General features: G+C 36.9%; 2 protein-coding genes and 1 pseudogene across 6 annotated transcripts in view; 2 read left to right on the top strand and 1 right to left on the bottom strand.

The window, feature by feature from the left end:
- The window catches only part of MIS18BP1 (MIS18 binding protein 1), a 41,348-nt gene extending 39,136 nt beyond the window's left edge, over positions 1-2,212 (top strand). For all 3 annotated transcript variants that reach the window (XM_081117107.1, XM_081117105.1, XM_081117106.1), the window contains 2 exons: positions 1,013-1,064; positions 1,244-2,212. In XM_081117107.1, the coding sequence (XP_080973233.1) occupies positions 1,013-1,064; positions 1,244-1,341 (150 nt within the window). In that variant the 3' untranslated portion in view covers positions 1,342-2,212. The remainder of the gene's footprint in view (positions 1-1,012; positions 1,065-1,243) is intronic.
- Positions 2,213-3,467: 1,255 nt separating this feature from the next.
- The window catches only part of FANCM (FA complementation group M), a 67,907-nt gene continuing 50,359 nt past the window's right edge, over positions 3,468-21,015 (bottom strand). For both annotated transcript variants that reach the window (XM_081117085.1, XM_081117086.1), the window contains 7 exons: positions 17,278-17,403; positions 15,515-15,671; positions 12,332-12,438; positions 10,824-11,387; positions 6,543-6,918; positions 5,230-5,518; positions 3,468-4,565 (listed from right to left, as the gene is read on the bottom strand). In XM_081117085.1, the coding sequence (XP_080973211.1) occupies positions 4,451-4,565; positions 5,230-5,518; positions 6,543-6,918; positions 10,824-11,387; positions 12,332-12,438; positions 15,515-15,671; positions 17,278-17,403 (1,734 nt within the window). In that variant the 3' untranslated portion in view covers positions 3,468-4,450. The remainder of the gene's footprint in view (positions 4,566-5,229; positions 5,519-6,542; positions 6,919-10,823; positions 11,388-12,331; positions 12,439-15,514; positions 15,672-17,277; positions 17,404-21,015) is intronic.
- On the top strand, positions 17,690-18,408 carry LOC308563082 (RNA transcription, translation and transport factor protein pseudogene; annotated as a pseudogene). The gene has a single exon. The product of its transcript is annotated as an RNA transcription, translation and transport factor protein pseudogene (transcript).

Genomic DNA, 21,015 nt, shown 5'->3' with positions numbered 1-21,015 from the left:
GGGAGAGGGGGAGAGAGAATTGAAACATCAATAATGAGAGGGTCATCATTGATCGGCTGCCCCTGGAATGCCCTCGACTGGGGCTCGAGCCTGCAACCGGGCATGTGCCCTGACTGGGAATTGAACCGTGATCTCTTGGATCCTAGGTCGATGCTCAACCGCTGAGCCATGCCCTGCCAGGTGGACTTTTGTTTTCCTTAATGGATTATAATTTGAGCCACCAAATTATATCATTATGCTTTAGCCCCCTTTTTTCATAGACTAATATTTTGTATCCAATGTGTGAGGATAGAAAGAGCAAAGGATTTATATAGTGTTAAAAGTTTGGATGTCAAGGTCTGTCTCCCTATACCAGCTTTATGGTGAAGCATGACCTGGGGGTCATAATGATATGGTTCCTCTCACCAAATGATTTTGAGAGCTAAAAGATGTAATAGTGTTTTGACTCATTTCACACACAAAATTTATTTACATCACAATCTATCAACACAAGTTTGTATCTCAAAAGTTTCTTTCAAAAATACTTGCCTTACCATAGTGGTTATACTGTCATGTTTCCTTTTCTGTTTCTTTTTATTTTTTAAAGATAACCAGCTATGGCCAGTAGTTTAAAAAGCACTCATGTATGTAAGCATGCATTACACATTTAAAGCTTACAATATAAATTACCATTGTAGACAAGATTTTAAAGTACAGAGAATTTTTAAATTTTGCTAATATAATGTCATGGCATAAGTACTTAGATTTTGGCAACTTTTAGAGGCCCATAGACTATCCTTTAACTGCTGTTGCATTAGTTTGTAATGTGGAAAACAACACTGAATAAATCGTGGTTCTTGCCCCAGATAAATTCATCTTAAAGAGAATTAGACATTTTATGGATAATTATAATGTGATTAGGTATTGTTATAAGGACTCTGCTCTGGGGATAAAGCATGCTTAATGTTGTCTAGGTTTAAGGCAGGCTTCACAGGAAGTACCATTTTGCTATTAATATGAACTCTTCTTGTAGGTAGAAAGTGATTTTCCAACTCCAACAAGAAGAAAAACCCCATTTAACAAAGGTAATACACTTATATCTTTCTTTAGTAGCTCAGTTCTATTATAGGGCAGTCTCTTTATTAACATGGTACTAAAATTAACTGCTCTCAAGTGGGCAGACCTACTATTTGGTTTCTTGTGGTTATTTTCTTTGAAATTACTTTTAGAAATGTATTAATCTTTTTTATTAAACTTTTCTTAGGAGAAAACTCTAATATTGGAAAACTTTTCATTGATGCTATGGAGTCTTTGGATGAAGAAGAGAAAGATTATTATTTTTCAAGCTCTGATTCTGCATAGTAAAAATGAGAATATTTCCAGTATTTTTATCAAGAAGCAGACAGTTATTCATACCTTCATTTGGAGTATATATTTTCTTTATAATGTAGCATCTTTTGAAATTGTGGACTCCTTTTCAAAGGTTTATATGTTTGTATTCAAAGTTAAAGATCCTTCTATGGAATATTCCTCATTGCTGCAGCTTACTAAAAATATAAGGAAAAATGTTTTGCTTGCTGTATAGATATTTCTAAAATTCTGTTTTTGCCATGTTTCATAAGCATCTGTTTAAGAAAATCATGTTCCAAACTGGACTTTTTAAATTTTTGAAGAAAATGTTGCTATCCTTAAAGGAGGAGGTTAGGGAGAATAAAAGATAGATTGTACTGATAGCTAATGAGTTCATGAAAACTTGAAGTTAGCATTCTTTTCACCTCTTGGTATATAAGCCAGAGTTGATATGATGTTTAAATTACATGTTTTAACTATGCTTTTTTTCCTCCTGATTGTTTTTCTTAAAACTTGTGATTGTCATACCTTTCGAACCTATGTAAATTTTAATTTATTGCTTTTCCAGTATTTTATTAGGTAGAGTCCAAGAACAGATTTTGTTGCATTCTTAAGCCTTATTTACATATGCAGACATAGCTTAAATTTGGCCCTAAGTATTTAAAAGACTGGAAGAGACCATAAGGACTCAAGTTAGTATGTCGTAGTAAACATTGTTTTCCTTTCAGATAGCTCTTTTAGGGGGGTAGAAAAACTTCTTTTCGCTTATTCTGCCATTATGTTTTAAAATTTGACATAGACTATTCCCCTTTAGTTACAGTACATGTTCACCTACCTTTCTCTCCAGTTAGGTTGTTCAAATAAAATTAGTTTGCTTTTATAATATTTGTGTTTTTGTTTTTTTCCCCCCAGAACTTGTAGTAAAAGGTACATTTTCTTGTGTCTTAAGAATTGTCAATAATAATCAGCAGATATATAATAAAGGATTTTTAGAAACACAGGATCTAAAAAATAGTGCAGTTAGATCATTGTCCTTTAAACTGCCATGCTTTTTTCTGCCACAAAGACTTGACAGATAGATGTAGGGTGGAACAAATGAAGGTTTATCTTAGAGTGGCTCTAAAAAACAGAGTTGTAGAACTTAAGTTGCCAATATTCAGTATATTGCCATGCTGCTTGATGTTAATAGATGATGTTTTAGGAGTTAGAAGCTACTTAAATTGCTTAATGGGAAACAAAAAGATAATTTTGAAATAGCACAGATGGGCGCAAACCAAAGTGTGACTCCCTACCCCCAACCATATTCCCTGTGTCCTATCAGAACTACTCGTCCTTCCTAGTCCATTGTATCTGCCTGCCAAGTTCAGAGTTAGTCCCATTTCTTTCCATCAGGCCATAAAGTAAGCTAGTAGGGTTTAAGGTAACCTCCAAAGAAGACTTAAAAGTGAAAAGAAAGACTTTAAGGGCTCAAAGAAAAATAGTAAGATGGACTGATAATCAATAGGGTTGATAGTTAAGTGCTACCAGCTAGAGCTATTGCAGCTTAAATATAGACAGAGCTCTCTATACAGCAAGCATAAACAAATGAAATCCTTTAGTTACATCCCTCACACCATGTTAATTTATGAAATATTTTGTCTGACAGGCGGACATAGAATGCGGGTACATTAGTGTCCGTGTGGGAGGTGCTTCCAGGTGGTGGTCAGCCCAGGTCAGTGTGAGGTTGCTGAGGAACTGCATGCTTCCCACATACAGCTGGGGCAGAACACACCAGACGTCCCAGCTATGCGCACTGCTGATCAGGAGCAGAAGGGCAGAACAAACTGGAACCAGGAAGACCCCCTTCCTTCTATTGATAAAACTTGATTGTGCTCACTATAGAGAAAAATGCTCAAAAAGTCCAGTCCATTACAGCTGAGCAAGATACTGAAGGGTAAATTGAGCCTGAGAGACAATAGATTGGTAACTGTTATCAGCCAGTAACTTACAGACCTGTTCTCACTGGCTTTGACAATTATTGAACAGAAATACGACATCAGTTACTTTCAGAAGAATTGAGAATTTATAGTATCCCAAAAGAGCTAAATTCACAATTATAGTAACTTTTGAGCAGAAGAAAACTGTATCTAGTTCCTGTGATCTGGTTCTAGATTTCCATAAATCACTTATTTCTGTGCCTCACTTATCTGGTAAGAAAGGAAAGAAAAGCAATTTGAAGTCTATGGTAAGAAAAGCACTCTTCTGTGAGGGATCAAAAACCCACCTGCAACAAGAAAAAGGCAACCATAGACAAAGGGCTGTAAATGGGGGGAAATGTCCACACAATTAAAGGCTGCTTTAGCACTGGACTGACTAGAAGGAAGGGCCTCAGCTGTTGCAGATAAAAACATAGATCCATCTTAAAACATGAATAGCATCACAAAAACAATAATGGGTCGCAACAGAAGTCCACATTCAGAAGCTCATATATGAAAAGTTTTCCAAGTCCAAGCCACTTCTTTGAATGTGATATTTCAACAAAAAAGTAGCATAAGTTACAGTTTATACTAATAGGATTTGACTACTTGATTGGGTCACTTTTGGTAAAATAAACATACAGTACTCATTTACACTTTATAATTTCGTAGTTACTGGTGCATTTATCTCACAATACACCCACACCTTATCCAATATGTATGTAGTCTCAGGACATTTAAAATATTCTAGATATTATAGGAAAAATTGTTCATGACCATTTTGGCAGCAGTCAGATGCATCAACCTATTATGCTAACATGACGATAGTACAAAAATCTTTGGGAAAATTCCAAAATATATCTCAAACTCTAGCTTTTACTTTCTCAATAGCACCTTCAATAAACTTTTATTATTCAATAAAAATACAGTTTCATAGTCCAGTTAATCAAATGGTCATTATTGAACATCAGATTTTTAAAAATACATAACCCATATAAAAAAAATAGACACAACATAAAATAATAGATATGGAAATGTTCTCTTATTTACTTATTTTAAACTGATAATCACAAAACATAGCAATGATTACTGAAGTGCATTTAGTGTTGTGAGAGTTCTTTGATAACCGCACCTTGAGCAGTCTGATTGTGCATCAGATTTCAGTCTTAGTTAAGACCATTTGGTAACATTTGCATGTCAAATACATAGTGAATATATCTATAGATCTCCTCAGCCTTTTGATGAGTTACTTGTGCATACATGGAGATTTCTTGAGGTGAACTGAAAAATAAATTAGACCAAGAAAAATATTACACAGCTGCTCTGTCTGTGGAGTAGCTCCTCCCTGTCTTACTGCTTCACTGATAAACTCACTTTCACTTTAAACTCTTAAAAAAAAAATTACACTAGAACTTTTGACTTATAAAGTTTATCTTGCTTAAAGAACACTAAACATAAAAGCCTTTAAGAAAATCTCTTCCTAAGCATTCTACATCCAGTTAATGTCTTTAGCATTAGTTTAAATAAAACAAGTTTATTTCCTATATTTAATATCATATAACAATAATGGGCCTTTAGTTCAATAAACCTATTTCCTAAAATCTTCCTTTTAAAACAATGTAATAATCAAAAACTAACAAATGTTCAACTTGAACATTTTGCTAGGTATAGGACTAACTATCCCAGAAGTAATAGAATGCAACATTCAATGTAAATGCCCCTGCCTAGTTCCCTATAGAGCTCTAAGCTCAGACAATGCCTGTCTTTTTCCCCCGTTAATGTTCTCAGCTTTCACGCAGTGATTGTTACATGTTGGCAAGCAAAAAGTCTACTGAATGAAATATTCTAACAGCCTATATCTTTTAAAAAATACATTAAAATTTCTAGGAAATACTTCTAAGAATCATTTAAAAGTAGCCATTTAAAAATATTAAAACAGACATACCTGTTAGTCATCTTTTTAACAGATGAAAACTGATGACACATATTTAATGCAGTTATATAACTTACATTGGGAATACTTAGATAAAAGTGAAGTGCTTCACATTTATTACTGTTCATTGTTGGAACCTGAATACCAACATTCTTTCTTTGTTCCACTAAAGACAGTTCCTTTAGCAAATCTGCAGTTTCTTCTTGGCAGGAACTGAAAAGAATTCGAATTCCAGCACCAATTAAGGTAGTCAGCAGGTTGTCATAGCTCTTTGTTCTCCTAAACATCCTGGATGTGTCTCCTAAATGTTTCATATTTAGGAAAATGTAAACATTAGTAATTTACATTAACTAGAATCATTATACTGTATATTATTAAAATCCCAAGATCTACACCATTAAAAAAACTACTGCCATATTATTTATGATGAGAAATCCTACAGCTAAAGACTTAAAGTGATGGCCAAAGATCTGAGATAAAATATGGAAACATGTCTTTATGAGTGTCTTGAATTGGAAGAGCTTATATTCCTAGATAATTCATTCCTAAAGGCCAAAAGCACATTACTTCCCTCTAATAAAATTCTTCATGATGCTAGCACTGATGATGATTTCATTAATTCTGGTTTAACTGATATAAAAATATATATTTATTCCAAAAGTAACTCAATACTCTGCACACCCATTTTAATGTTATCTTTAACTCTTGCATATTAATTTAGATCCCTGCCTTTCCCATTTGTTCTCTTTTCATAGAGATACCAGAACTCAGTTCAGTGCATCTTGCATCTTGATTCCATATCCCATGATCCTTTCACTATTCCCAGTGAAATTCCCCAAATGAAGCTCCAGTCCTGCATTTCCAAATGTATGCTAGGTATCCATTTCTGTGACCCATTGAGAACTCAATTTTGCCCCTCAAATCTACGGCTTCTCTTATGTTTATAATATCAATAAACAGCACCACTACCTAACTGTCCAGTAACCAAGAAATTGGTCAATTTAAGAGTAATCCCACCAACTCCTGCTAACCCTGCTTCCTAAACCTGAATCCTTTTTCCCCACCACTTCCTTATTTAAGGCCCTCATACTTTCTGGGGCTCCTGAAAAAGATTTATGATTGGTTCACTTGCTTACAATTTATTACCCTTCAATTCTCTTAAGCTGCATTTAAACATAATGACTATTGAAAAACATCATGTAAATATGAAATGACATTCATGAAAAAGATTATATAAGAGCTTCCCCCATCTTGACAATAGAAGAATGAATTAACAGTCAAGTTCCTTTACAGACTTATAAACAAAAACATTTAAAAATGCAAACCTGTTTTTTCTCTGTCCTTTTCCACAATCACACATATTCTTTCAAACATGCTCTGTAGGTACTGGATCTGGTCAATGAACTTGTTTTTATTAATATTATTTAACATCTCAGATTGATACCTCCTTTCCACCACCATGCGGTTACTTACAATGTAATCACAACCATTAAGAGGACAAACCTCTACTTGAAAGCCATGAATTGCTCTTAGGGAAGAAATTACTTCTGAACCAGAAGTGATTTCACGACTATCTACAAGAATACAAGTTCTCTGGCCCTCCTGTGGGAGTCTGAGAGAAGCATGTGTGGCAGCCCAACGTGGTCTTGAGTTAGAACTGTAAGCTATTGAAGTGCTAGAATCTTCTAGAGCACCACCAGCCTGAAAAAGTAGAAAACACTGATCACAATCAGGTTAAATATATATTAGCACCATAAACCTGAAGTTGATTTCTTTATTGACACTCTTTCTTCCTTCAACATGACCAAAGTGACACACCTAGCAGGATGGCTACAATTTAAAAAGGGGGGGGAGGGGACGGGAAATAAGTGTTGATGAGAATGTGAAGGAACTGGAACATACATTGCTGGTGGGAGTGTAAAATGGTATAGCCTCTATGGGAAACAATTTGGTGATTCCTCCAAAAGGTAAACACAGAATTACCATATGACCTAGTAATTCTACTCCTAGGTGGAATCACTTTCCAAAAGTAGTGAAAATGGATTCATATACTTGTACACCAATGTTTGTTAATTTTGGAAAATTCTCAGCCACTGCCTGTTCAAATATCTCTTACTGTTTGCTCTTCTTAATTCCAATTACATGTATCTTAGCCTATTGACACAGTCTCACAGCTTCTGGATGCTCCATTTGTTTTGTCACTCTTTGTTTCAGGTTGGATAATTTCTATTATCCTTGCTTTAAATTTGTTGGTCCTTTCCATGTCTGTACTGAGTCTACTGATGGGCCTATTGAAGACAATCTTCATCTCTCTTACCATGTTTTCCATTTCTAGAAATTTCTACTTTGTTGTTCTTTATATCTTCCATTTCTCAGATCATATTCCCTGTCTATTCATGCATTTTTGTTTAACTTTTCCTCTACAGCCTTTAACATATAAATCCTGTCCATTTTAAATTCCCTGTCTGATTCTGATAGGTCATTTCGGAGTTTGGTTCTTCAGAATGTGTTTTTTTCTTCCTTTTATGTACTTTGTAACTTTTGGTTGAAAGCCAAACATCTTGTGGACAGCAGTAATTGAGGCAAATAGTATTTATACCTAGAAACAGGTATGCCTTTCTTTTGCTAGGTCTTAGTGTGTGGGGTTGAGTAAATCTAGTCAAAAATTGAGTTTGGGCCCTAGCCCATTTGGCTCAGTAGTTAGAGCGTTGGCCTGCAGACTAAAGGGTCCTGGGTTCAATTCTGGCTAAGGGCACATACTTTGATTACAGGCTCAATCCCCAGTTGGGGAGAGTGCAGGAGGCAACAATATCAATGTGTCTCTCTCACATGGATGTTTCTCTTTCTCTCTTCCACTTTCTCTGAGAAGCAATGGAGAAAATATCTTCAGGTGAGGATTTAAAAAAAAAAGATTGAGTTTGGCCAGCCAGTGTTGCTCAGTGGTTGAGCATTGACCCATGAACCTGGAGGTCATATTTCATGGTATATGCCCCGGAGTTTCGGGCTCAGTCCCCACTGTGGGGCTTCCAGGAGGCAGCCGAGTGATGATTCTCTTTCATCATTGATGTTTCTCTCTCTCCTCCCTTCCTCTCTGAAATCAATAAAAACATATTTTTTTAAAAATTGAGTTGGGTTTGGGTTTACTCATTGTTATGATTACTCTTAAGTACAACCAGAGGCTTTAAACTTGGTAGTGTTACTTTGTAATTAGGGTGGGAGCTGGGTTGCCAGGTAATTTTTCTAAATGTTCTTTCAGCTTTAGGTCTTCTCTGTGAGCCTGAGCCTGAGCAAGCTTCTCTCCCCATACTGTTATTCCAGTCAGCAGACTGCTTGTTACTTAGTGCTTGCTAGCCTGGTTGGAGGGAGCACTAGGAGCATCATGTTGGGGGGGGGGGGGGGGCACCAGTATTTTCTTTTGTCCTGGTTCAGCCTGTCTTGGGCAGGATTTGTGTCCTGGTCTCAGAGGTGGAACCTTCTCGGTGATCTTGCCCTGCCTCCTAGGGGCTGGAGATCGCTAATGTTCTGTGCCCAGGATGTTTTCCTGACCCTTTCTTGGGTGTAGAGAATTTTGTTGTCATGCTGTTCCTCCATCTGTAGTCTTCGTCTAAGCCCTAAGGAGCTATAGGGTTTGCTGCTCTATCCCCAGTGGCTTAAAACTTAAAGCTTTTTGTTCCATAGGGGAGAATGAACCAGATGAGGTTTGGTGCCTTTTCCACAGTAACTGCCTGTAGCAGGAAAACAGTTTTCTCTGAATCTCAATCTCTCCTGTAAATACCTGATGAGTCTGTGAAGAAGAGTCCATGAGTGGTTGCAAATTCCTTCTGTCTGCAACTCCCAGGGATTCTAAACTCTCAGGCTAGTCCACTGCCTTTTGCAATTCATTACAGTTTTATCTGAATTCTTCTTACCAGATTGTACAGTGTCCAGTGACTCTCCCAAGTCTCATCAAGTCTCCCATTGAAGGCACTTGTCTCTCCTTAAATGTCAGACTAACTGGTTGCCCTGCAACCTCAGCTCCATAAAAATTGACTAGACCTATGATTTTATAGATTACCTGGATTTTGTTGTTGTTACACGGACGGGAACAATGATCTTTCCAGCTTCCTACATCCTACACTAGATGGAATTCCTAAATCACTCAGAAATAATCTTTAAAACACAAAAAGGAACAAATGTAATGAAGAAAGAAATGGCCACTAAAAAAAAAAAAAAAGAATTCCAGAAATATGTACTTATCTTGGAATAGAAAATGGCTTTCTAAACATAACGCTTAAGTCAGAAACTATAAAGAAAAAAATGGGGGAAAATGGGGACTGTATAAAAGTTACCTCTTCCTATAGCAAAAACTACTACAAACAAAAGAAAAAGGTAAATGACAGATGAGAATGCTGTTTGCAATATACATGACAAAGTACATGTTAAATTTTGACTAACCGTTTTTGACAGATACTTAGTCTATGCTCCGTCTTCTCAAATTTACCTCAAATTCTTTCCCCTTCTAATTTCAAGTGAAAAGAATCATACTTTATGGAATTGTAGTATTAGATATAGAAGAAAATTTAAAACACATTTCTGTTAAAATCTGTGTATCTTTTTCACAATCCTCACAGTATTACTAGGCTATATCTGTTTTTTAGTTAAAACATGCCAAAGTAGAAATGTAGATAGTGCTTACTGGGCTTCCAAGTATTGTGCAATATTATGTTACCTACCTTGACCCTCAGGATTACATACTATTTCTATATACTACAGCTGAAGAAACAGGCTCAGAGAAATTAAGTACTTTCTTGATCTCCAATCTATTATAAAACTTAATCTAGTTAACTTTATCCTAATTATACCTTCAAGAAATAACTTTCGGCAATAAAAGCCTGAGGACAATTTAAAACTGGCCAATTTGAGAGCCATTGTGTGGACACTGGAGCATATTCCTAAGGCAGAATGGACTGAAACACCTGGAATAAAACAGAAGTCTAGGTCTAGGTCTCACTCCTAAATGACAAGGAAATAAATGAATATTTACAGTTAAGGGATTCCTATTACTATAACTTTAATCCCTTAAAACTACTTAACTATAACTCTCAAAAACTAAAAATGGTCTTAGGGGTTATTTAAGCAATAGCAAGATAGGGAGAAGCTGGAAACTGGATTCCTCAGCCATTCAGGAAGGAAGGAAATTAGGTGCTGCCCCTAAACTCCTCTACCCAATAGAGATGAGAGTTACATACCTGAAGCCTTCAGTAGGGGAAAGAAAGGTTCATCTGAGTGGAGGCCCTAGTTCTAAGCATGTAATTTTTGTTAATTTTACCTTACAGAAAGCTCATTTTCCTACAGCCTTTTTATAAAATTAGCAAGTTTCCATATAGAGTGTTATTAAGAAAGCTATTAACATATTTTAAAAATTACAACCTAAGCACTCATTTATGAATTATCCATAAAATTTAGTGGGCTGTTTTCTTACCTGAAGAATCTCAACATTAGCTAATTTTTCTTTGACCTAGTTATTTGACACAAAACACACAAGAAAGCAGGCCAAAAAAAAACAAACTAAAAAAGACACCTTTTGGTAAACATATGAAGGCTTTTTCCTCTACTTTGATCCATACCTTCAACTGAATTGGAAATTTTCTACAGTCTTTCTGTGAATCAACAGCAGTGAAGGATGGTGAGATAGATTTAATTTTATTTCGGCTCTGAGGTTTAGAGTCCAAGACATCAGAAGCTGTATCCTTTAAATTAAGTAGTGTCTCTTGTCTCTCCTTTGGCAATTGATTAACAGTTGGATTAGAATGGTCCTTGGACTGCAAGGAAGACCCAGAATGTGCTAAGTTCAAACAATGGTCCTGCTGTTTGCTCTTTTTAACAGTGCTTGAGTTAACCACAATATTGGAGTCTCTTTTATCATTTACACTGTTTTCCTCCTCACTTGAATCATCCAGTAAAATAATTCTGGATAATTTCTTTTTTGAAAGTGCACAATTCTGTCCCATCTTCATTTTGTTTAGCTTTACTGCACGTCGGGTTTTATATTTTTTACTCCCATTTGCAAAAGAATCTTCAGTTATTAAATTAAAATCAACACACACTTCTTCACTTGATTGACTTTTGCAAGACTCCTCTTCATCAACACAAAAACTGTCTTCTAAATAGGTTTCGTCTTGCTCAGGAATCTACAATAAAAATATAAATAAGAAATTACAAATTTCTTTCATAAAAACAATATGTAGTTAACATTCTTTTAAGATATTTGTCAATATTTTATCTATTTCACTTACTTTGTTAATTGAGTCATTTGCTCAACTAACATATACTGAGTATATTAAAGTGGGGACTTTGGGGATAAAAAAATATAATTATTTACCCTCTAGAAATGAACAGTCTAGTGTAGGTAGCCAGAAAAATAAACAGTAACTTATAAGCAATGTGATGAGTGCTATATAATAAACACAGTGGAAGCACAGAGATATGAATGACCATATTACCAAGCTGTACATTGCAATTTATAGACAAATAAGACTAATATAAAAATGTTATCCATAAATGAAAAATAATTATAATTTTTAGAATTAACATTTTTATGGGGGGGAAAATTTTCAAAAGAAATACGACAACATATAAGAATTAAAAATTTAACTGGTAGCCCTAGCTGGTGTGGCTCAGTTGGTTAAGTGTCGACCCATGTACCGAAAGATCACCAGTTTAATTCCCAGTCGGGGCACATGCCCAGGTTGCAAGTTTGATCTCCAGTCAGTGTATGCAGGAGACAACCGATCAATGTTTCCCTCTCCCTCTCTCTAAAAAAAAACAATAAAAACACGATTTTAAAAAAAATTTAGTAGATGAAGTTCTAGTCACTTCTTTAAACATTCTCCTAAGTAGAAAATAATTTAATGGTATATTCTAATTAGCTAAAATGAAAGACAACAATTTGAGCAAAATTAGGACTAAAAGGGATTTTGAGAATTCATTTAGTCCACCTTCCTGACTCAGAGAAGAAATTATCCCAATTATCTCTGATAGTCCAGTTTTAGAAACAAAATGGAGATTTCACTAATAGAAACATACTTGAACATCACCTTCAGGAAATTCTCTACTATATCTCTGGAGTTTATACCTGTGAGAAAATGTTTATGTTGTTATGTTTCTTATGGACCATTTTGTACCGACTGCTCATCAATGGACTGCGCACAGATTTCATGTAAATAGCTCTCATTTCAGAATCTGTGTAAAGATAATAAAAATTTCAAATAGCAAAATTATTTAAATGAAAATTAGAAAAGTATTTAATTTTGACCTATTCCAAATTCACATGATTCAAGCCCTGTAAAATTATTTTACACAAAAGGTATTTAATATATAAAAAGATGTCTAAAAATTATTATTTAAAATGCAGAGTTAGAAGTTTTGCCTTTGAAATCAGACCATCTAGTTGGGTGATCATGGACAATTTAAGTGCTATACCTTAGCTATCTCTCCTCTCTGAAAATGAGGATTAGGATAGTGCCTTTTCATGAAAAATAAATGTATACAAAGACCTTAGGACTGACCTATAGAAAGTATTCAGTAAAACACAAAAAATCCAGCCTCCCCCATCCAAAAAAATGTTCAAAAACATCAAAAGCCATGGACAACAGTTATGTATGTTTCATTGTTTTCAGTCAAGCAAACACTGAACACCACACAGGTTTTTATTTATGTCTATATTTTTAAGGTTATAATCAGAAAGCAACTTAATTTTTGTTTCCCATTTTCCTGTACATTTTGGGGTGATTAAATTAATTGGCACCCATTATTTTGAGGGATAACTGCTAATCTGAAGACTACAGTGCTTGGTACAAGTCGTATAACTCTGAATACTATTTCCCTTATCTTCATTCATTCCATAGCTAGCTTCAACTATTAGATGTCCTTCCTCCTGACTCATGCTAAATCCCTACAAACTCAATGAGATCCTTACTTCCAGTTTACTGTTTAGGATTCAAAATCAAGGAACTTTCAAAGATTTTTTTTTTAGATATTATGTATATACAGTAAAATTCATCCTCTTTAGGGTACAGTTTTGAGTCTTGACAAATTCATTGTTATGGCAACCACTAATCTATTTACTGTCCCTACAGTTTTACCTTTTCCAGAATGTTGTATAAATAAAAATATACAGTATGTAACCTTTTGAATCTGGCTTTTTTCACTAAGCATAATTCATGTGAGATTCATATGCCTCTCATTTTTTAAAGTTTTAGCAAAGAGTACTTAAGAAATGAAACATGAAAAAAAGATGTGAATTCTGAGGTTTAACTTAAAAACACTTTGAAATCCTACATATTTCAAACATACTATGTCTAAAATAGAGTTTCAGATCTCCCTACTCTTCATCCCAACAGCTCCACAGGCAGCCTCCCAAATCAGATAGCAACAACTAGGTCCCTCCTGTTGCTCAAGCCCACTGACTCCTCTTTTCCTCTCTAACCCATCAGAAAATCCTGTCAAGCCCTAGCCAGTTTGGCTCAGTGGTTAGAGCATTGGCCCGTGGACTGAAGGGTCCTAGATTCGATTCTGGCCAAGGGCACGTACCTCGGTTGCAGGCTCAATCCCCAGCCCCAGTCAGCGTGCAAGCTGGAGGTAACCAATCGATGTGCTTCTCTCACACTGATGTTTCTACCTCTCTCCCCCCTGCCCTCCACTCTCTCTGAAAAGCACTGGAAAAAATATCCTCTGGTGAGGATTGAAAAATAATAAAAAAAATAAAAATAATCCTGCTACCTGTACCTAGAATCCAATCTTACCCACCCTCTCACTGCCACTACCTTGGTAGAAACAACTATCACTCCTTGAGTAGATTATATATAGCCTCTTAAATGGTCTCTTCTTCCACCTTTGCTCCCCTATAGGCCATCTTCCACACAGAAGCTACAGTGATACTACTACAATAAGTCAAATCATGAGCTGGCTACTCATCACCTCTCTGATCTCACTTTCTTCTACTACCCCTCTCCCTCACTCAGTTCCAGGCACAATGCCTTCCTTGAACATGCCAAGCACACTCCTGCCTCAGGACCTTTATACTGGTGGTTGTCTATGCATCAACTTTCTCCAACCAGATTATACTGTAAACCTTCAATAGCCACTTCTGTTAATAAGTATCAAGGGCATACTACTAAGAAACCTTATTCTGTAAATCATATTAGTATCAACAACATAGCACTGAAAACTTTGTCTTTAAGACCTTTTTCCTTTAAAGGCATGGGCCACACTGGCTGGGTAGCTCAGTTGGTTAGAGTGTCTTCTCAATATGCCAGAGTTGTGGGTTCAATCCCGGGTGAGGGCACATACAAGAATCAACCAATGAATGCATAAATAAGTGGAAGAACAAATCTATATTTATCTCTCTCATTCTCCCTCCTGCCCTCCCTCCTTTCCTCTCAAATCAATAAAAAAAGTGTTAAAAAAAAAATAAAGTCATGGATCTTGGGAAACTTTGCTGTCTCAAATCGTATCAGGGATTGCAAGAGCAGAATAAATGGCAAGATCTGTAAAATATCAAAACACTGAAAAGCCCAACAGAAGCTTTCCTATTTCAATTAGAGCCAATATGAATCCTCTTCTCTTAATGTATTATGTATAAGATTTGCTCCAGCATTTTTTAGAAAGAGTGTTGACCAAAAGTAGATCTCCCCTTCTCAGCAAATTTAATAAATTTAGCTTTGTGTCTCAGCTGGTTTTATAATCCACATTGCTAAATTCTTCATCTCCTTCTGGAGTTTGATGAAATGTCACCTCAATAAGGTCTAACCCTCAACACTTTATATAAAATTACAGCTTGTGCATTATTAATCCCTTTAACCCCTGCCACTCCAAATCCTTGTCTTACTCAATTTTTTAATTTCTCTATAAATTTTTCATCTTATACTAAATAATTTAGTTATGTGTATTGTCTCCTTCCATTCAAATGTTAAAGGTAGAGATTTCTGTCCATTTTGTTCACTGATATAGCTTTCTCAAGAACCTTACATAGTACCAGGCACATAGTGGGCACTAAATACTTGTTAAATAAACATTTGACACTGGGTCAGCTAGGTTGTTCTGGAGAGAAACAATCAAATTAGCAAAAGCCTATAAATAACCAAGTCTAAAATAAAGCAAACATTTCAGAATTTGAATGAAAATGACCAAATATTTCACATGTACCAAATTTAATTCCATTTAAAATCAAGGTTCTTTGATAACTAAAATGCTTAACTACAACCACATTAAAAACATTGAAAATTCAAAGAAAAAGAAGCATCATTATATCATTTACCATTTATTGCCTGTGAAAGCTGAGTCTCATCATTTAAGAAGTCAAGTAATGAGGAATCTTTTTCATTTTCTGACTCATCATTTTCATCTGATGAAACACATTCTGCATCTTCTTGGGAAAGGTCTGCTTGGTCATCTAAAAACTTCCTAGCTACAAGCTAAGACAAATTAGAAAAGACAATACTGATGAGAAAATCATTTACTTTCCTTAAATAACTGGAAATAGTTCTGGAAAATGGATTTCATGCAAATGCTTTTTAAGACCAAAAAATGAAGACACAAAACTGCAAGAAGACTTGATAAAGTAGCATACCTATTTAAATAAGTACATGTCAGCATGGCAGCTTACTGAATGTTTTCCGTTTTTCTTTTCCTTTTATTTTTAATCCTCACCCAAGGAGTGAGGATATTTTTTCCATTGCTTTTAGAGAGTGAAGGAAGAGGGGAAGGAGAGAGAAACATCAAGGCACACATGGATTGGCTGCCTCCCACATGAGCCCCGACTAGAAATCAAACCTGCAACCCAGGTATGTGCCCTTGACTGGGAATCGAACCATCAACCCTCAGGTGCCAGGGCCAATTCTCTAACCAATGCTCTAGTCATGCTGGCCAGAGCTCTTTTTTTTTAAGTAAGCATAAAGTTTCCTGACTCTTCCAGCTATTTTAATTTTTGCCAGGAAAATACTGCACCACAAAAGGAATGATCAGAAAAAAGGTGCTGAGAATTCTTTTCCAAGGATTTAAATATTGGATAGAGATAAGAAAAACAATACAATGATTGTAATAGCTCAGTTGGTTCGAGTGTCATCCTGATAACGTGAAGGATGTGGGTTCAATCCCTGGTCAGGGCACATACAAGAATCAACCAATGAATGCATAAATAAGTGGAACAACAAATCAATGTCTGTCTTTCTAAAAAAATCAATTAGTAAAATAAAATTATTGAAAAAGCAGCAAATACTCTAAAACTCAGATTTCCTTCAATTTGAATCTTAAATTGTCAATACACTAGTTTCTTCATTTAGTTACTCAAAATAACACAACACTGCAAGATAGTTTCAAAACACAAAAAGAAACAAAAATACCACACCCTGAGATTTTAATTCCAAGTAAAAACATAAAATTGGGCCCTGGCTAGATTGCCTCAGTGGTTAGAGTGTCGGCCTGTGGACTGAAGGGTCCTGGGTTCGATTAGGGCCAAGGGCACATACCTCGGTTGCAGGTTCAATCCCTGACCTTCGTCAGGGAACATGCAAGAGGCAACTAATCAATGTGTTTCTCTCACATCGATATTTCTCTCTTCCACTCTCCCTTCCACTCTCTCTGAAAAGCAATGGAAAATATCCTCAGATGAGGATTAAAAAAAAAAAAAAAGTAAAATTGGGGTAAAAATATTTTTGACTTTTGGAATTTTTTTTTATCAATTATAGAGCCCAGCTGGGCATGGCTCAGCGGTTGAGCATCGACCTAGGATCCAGGAGATCACAGTTTGATTCCCGGTCAGGGCACATGCCCGGGTTTCGGGCTGGATCCCCAGTCAGGGGTGAGCAGGAGGCAGCCGATCAATGATGACTCTCATCATTGATGTCTCTCTCTCTCTCTCTCCCTTCTCTCTGAAATCAATAAAAACATATTTTTTTAAAAAAAATTATAGTGAGAAATCTATTTCTATGTAAAATCTAATGTTCTTTAAATACATGTATAGTATACATACATATATATACACATATATATATAAAAATAACAAACTAAAAAAAAGTTTACCTTCAGGTGATTCTGTCTCTTTCGGACTTTGGTGCTTCTTTTGGTATTCCTGTTACAACTCTTAAAGTCTTCTAGTTGTGGGTGTTCAGAAAAATCCTCGCTCTCATCACTAGATGATAATTCCAACTATAATAATTCAATAAAATTCTTGCATAAGAAAATATAATTTGATTATTGTATCTAAATATCCTAATCTCCAGGGTTGTTGCTTTTAGTTTCAGGTTTTTAAAAGTTTACCTAACATTTTCTTGTTAGAAAAATAAAATGCTCTCACAACTCAGGGCCCTGTAACAAATACATAATATTTAAGAATTGAGTTTCCCACTCGGTCGCGGCTACCTTCTCCACCCGCCCCTCCTCGCCTCTCCTCTCCTGGCCGAAGCCCGGGGGATCAGAGCGAGACGCCGGGACCATGTCCATGCTGACGGCCCTCGACTACCACAACCCTGCCAGTTTCAACTGCAAAGATGAAAGAGAATTTAGAAACATTATTGTTTGGCTTGAAGACCAGAAAATCAGACACTACAAGATTGAAGACAGAGGTAATTTAAGAAACATCCACAGCAGTGACTGGCCCAAGTTCTTTGAAAAGTATCTCACAGATGTTAGCTGTCCTTTCAAGATTCAAGATTGATGAGAAGCAATTAACTGGCTTCTTGGTTTAGCTGTTAGACTTGAATATGGAGATAGTGCTGAAAAATATAAGGACTCAGTATTTGATAATACAAAACATACTGACAGTGCAGCTAAAAATGCAGAGCCATTGATCAATTTGGGTGTTAATAATCCTAATGTTAAGGCTAGTATAATGGCTTTGGCTAAATTTTTTCAGATTCATTGTCATGACGACTACCTGGTGATGCTTAAGACAATTTGCATTTTGGTCCAGGAGTACCTGACACAGGATGCAGTTGCTAAAGCAAAAGAGGGATTGCCTGTTGCTTTAGACAAGCATAATCTTGGTTTTGACAAGGAGATGCAGTTCTTAATAAAGCTGCTCAAATTCTGTCATTGCTGCATATAAAAGAACTCAGAGAGCTATAGACAAAAATTAATGAAGCCATAGTAGTTGTTCAGGCAATTATTGCTGATCCAAAGACAGACCACACACTAGGGAAAGTTGGAAAATGAACATTTTAGGATTTCGGCCTCTCACCTACTTACTACAGTTATAAACCATGTATGCCCTGGTATGTGTTTTGAAATCAAACATCAGATTTTCAAGGGAAGAATCCCAGGAAATTGACTATGTTTTAGAGATTTACCATCATTGCTTTTCCTTTTATAAAGTTTGGGAAAGTGGGGGGGGAAAAAGAATTGATAATAAGTACAAAAATACTAAATTAGGTAATATATGTAATACTGTACTAGTATAGTATTCACTCAATTTAGCATTATATCAAATGTACTTGATGAAAACTTCTATTTTTAATTTAACTGTTTCCTTTAGAAGATCCTGAAAGCCTTCACAAAATATAATTAAGTCTGTAAATATAAGTATCAAAATCAGTCCAAGCATACAGGAGTCCTTGCAAACCAAAAAACTAATATAAGAAAAACAAATTTTGGACAGTCATACAACAAGATGGCAGCATAGGTAACTGCAGTACCCACCACCTCACACAACCACATCAAAATTAAAACTAAAATACAGAACAACCAACATTCAAAACCCCCTGAAATAAAACTGAACAGAAGTCCTATGACAAGGGAACAGAAGAAGCATTGAGACTGGTAGGAGAGGCAGAGATGTGGGTGGAATCCAGGCTGGATCCTGGAGATGCAGCCGCAGTCCCACACCCGGTGCTGTGGTTTAAAACCAGGAGGAATATCTCAGTGGTGGAGGTTTCCCGGAGGAGCAAGGGGGTCCCAGCCCCACAACAGGGCCCCTAGCCCAGGGTTCCAGGGCCAGGAAGAGAAGTCCCCACAACTTCAGGCTGTGAAAACCAGCAGGGATTGTGACTGAGTGACATGGAGGCTGTGGGAGTCCCAGGCAGCTCCTCTTAAAAGGCCCACACACAAACTCACTCAGGCCTGCTCCCTCTGAGCTACAGCACTGGGGCTTGAAAGGAAACTGGGAAATTCAGGGAGGAACTAACTTGCCTGAAATTGGGGTGAGAGGTAGAGGGACAGCTTTCTCCCAGACAAAAGAGCTGGCAGAGGCCACTGCTCCTTTGGCGAGCCCTCCCCCCACAGAGCCAGCAGGCAGGTGCCATATTTGAATCTCCAGCACCTGACTCACACCTTAGGCCCCACCCTGGTGATTCCTAGAAATCCCGACCCCTGCACTTGCAAGCTCATCCAAGCCATTTCCAGTGGCTTTTCTATGCAAGTGGCCTCTCTAGCCTCAGGCTTAGGACTTTCCTAAAATCCCTCAAACAAGTTGCACCTGGCCTCAGCGTGTCCCATACGTCTTGGAAGTAATGGCAGCCTGCACTGGTTCATAGTTTGGCCTCTCCTGGACATCGCCAAGCCCAGCACAAGTAGCAGCCAAATACAGATTGCTGTGTAGCTCACACTGGGGGACCCTAGACACAGACAGAGGCTGACTTTGCACCTCCTGGACGGTGCAAAGAGACAGTGCACCTGGGCGTCAGACTGAACCATGCTGGATTACAACCCTAGCACATGCACGAATGACACACTCAAGGGGCGTACTAGGTACACCAAAACTCCACTAAAGTAAATCCTGCTCTGTAGAGGTGTCTCCAGCACAGCAGTTCTTTGGCTGCAGTTGCAGCTGGTCCTCACAGCCGATTGGCCTGTGGGTAAATTCCTCCTAGTGATGCCAACAGCAACCGAGGCTCAACTACAACAGGCACACAGCCCACACAGGGGAGCATCTAGAAGGCCAGTACAGGTGACTGTGGAGACTGAGCGAAACAAACACCAGGAAGCTGCCAAAATGTGGAGGCAAAGAAACACGTCACAAAGGAAAAAACAGAAGAAACCTGTAGAAGAGGAACTAAATGAAATAGAACCAAGCAAGCCACTAGATATAGAGTTCAGAATAATGGTTATAAGCATGCTCAAGGATCTTATTAAGAATATTAAAGAAACTAGTGATATTATTGATGACATAATAAAGTACCAATCAGAAATGAAGGCTACACCAACTGAAATGAAGAATAATTTACAGGGAATCAACAGTAGAGTAGAGGATGCTGAGAATCAAATCAGCAATTTTCAATATGAGGAAAGAAAAAACACCCAACCAGAAGAGTAAAAAGGAAAAATAATCCAGAAATATGAAGACAATGTATGGAGTCTCTGGGACAACCTCAAGTGGTCCAACATTCGCATTGTGGGGATGTCAGAGGGAGAAGAAAGTGAAAACCTATTTGAAAAAATAATGACAGGAAACTTCCCCTACCTGGGGAAAGAAATAGACTTACAAGTCCAGGAAGCACAGAGAGTCCCAAACAAGAGGAACCCAAAGAGGCCCAGAGCAAGACACATCATAATTAAAATGCCAAAGGTTAAAGACAAAGAGAGAATCTTAAAAACAGCAAGAGAAAAGCAATTAGTTACCTACAAGGGAGCACCTATACGACTGTCCACTGATTTCTCAACAGAAACTTTGCAGGCCAGAAGGGAGTGGCAAGAAATATTCAAAGTGATGAAAAGCAAGAACCTACAACCAAGATTGCTCTACCCAGCAAAGCTATCATTTAGAACTGAAGGTCAGATAAAGAGCTTCACAGACAAGAAAAAGCTAAAGGAGTTCATCACCACCAA

This window comes from Miniopterus schreibersii (assembly GCF_964146895.1).
Source record: "Miniopterus schreibersii genome assembly, chromosome: 1".
Lineage (NCBI taxonomy): Eukaryota > Metazoa > Chordata > Mammalia > Chiroptera > Miniopteridae > Miniopterus > Miniopterus schreibersii.
The sequence above is the reverse complement of the archived record's forward strand: the minus strand, read 5'-3'. Positions and strand labels throughout refer to the sequence as shown.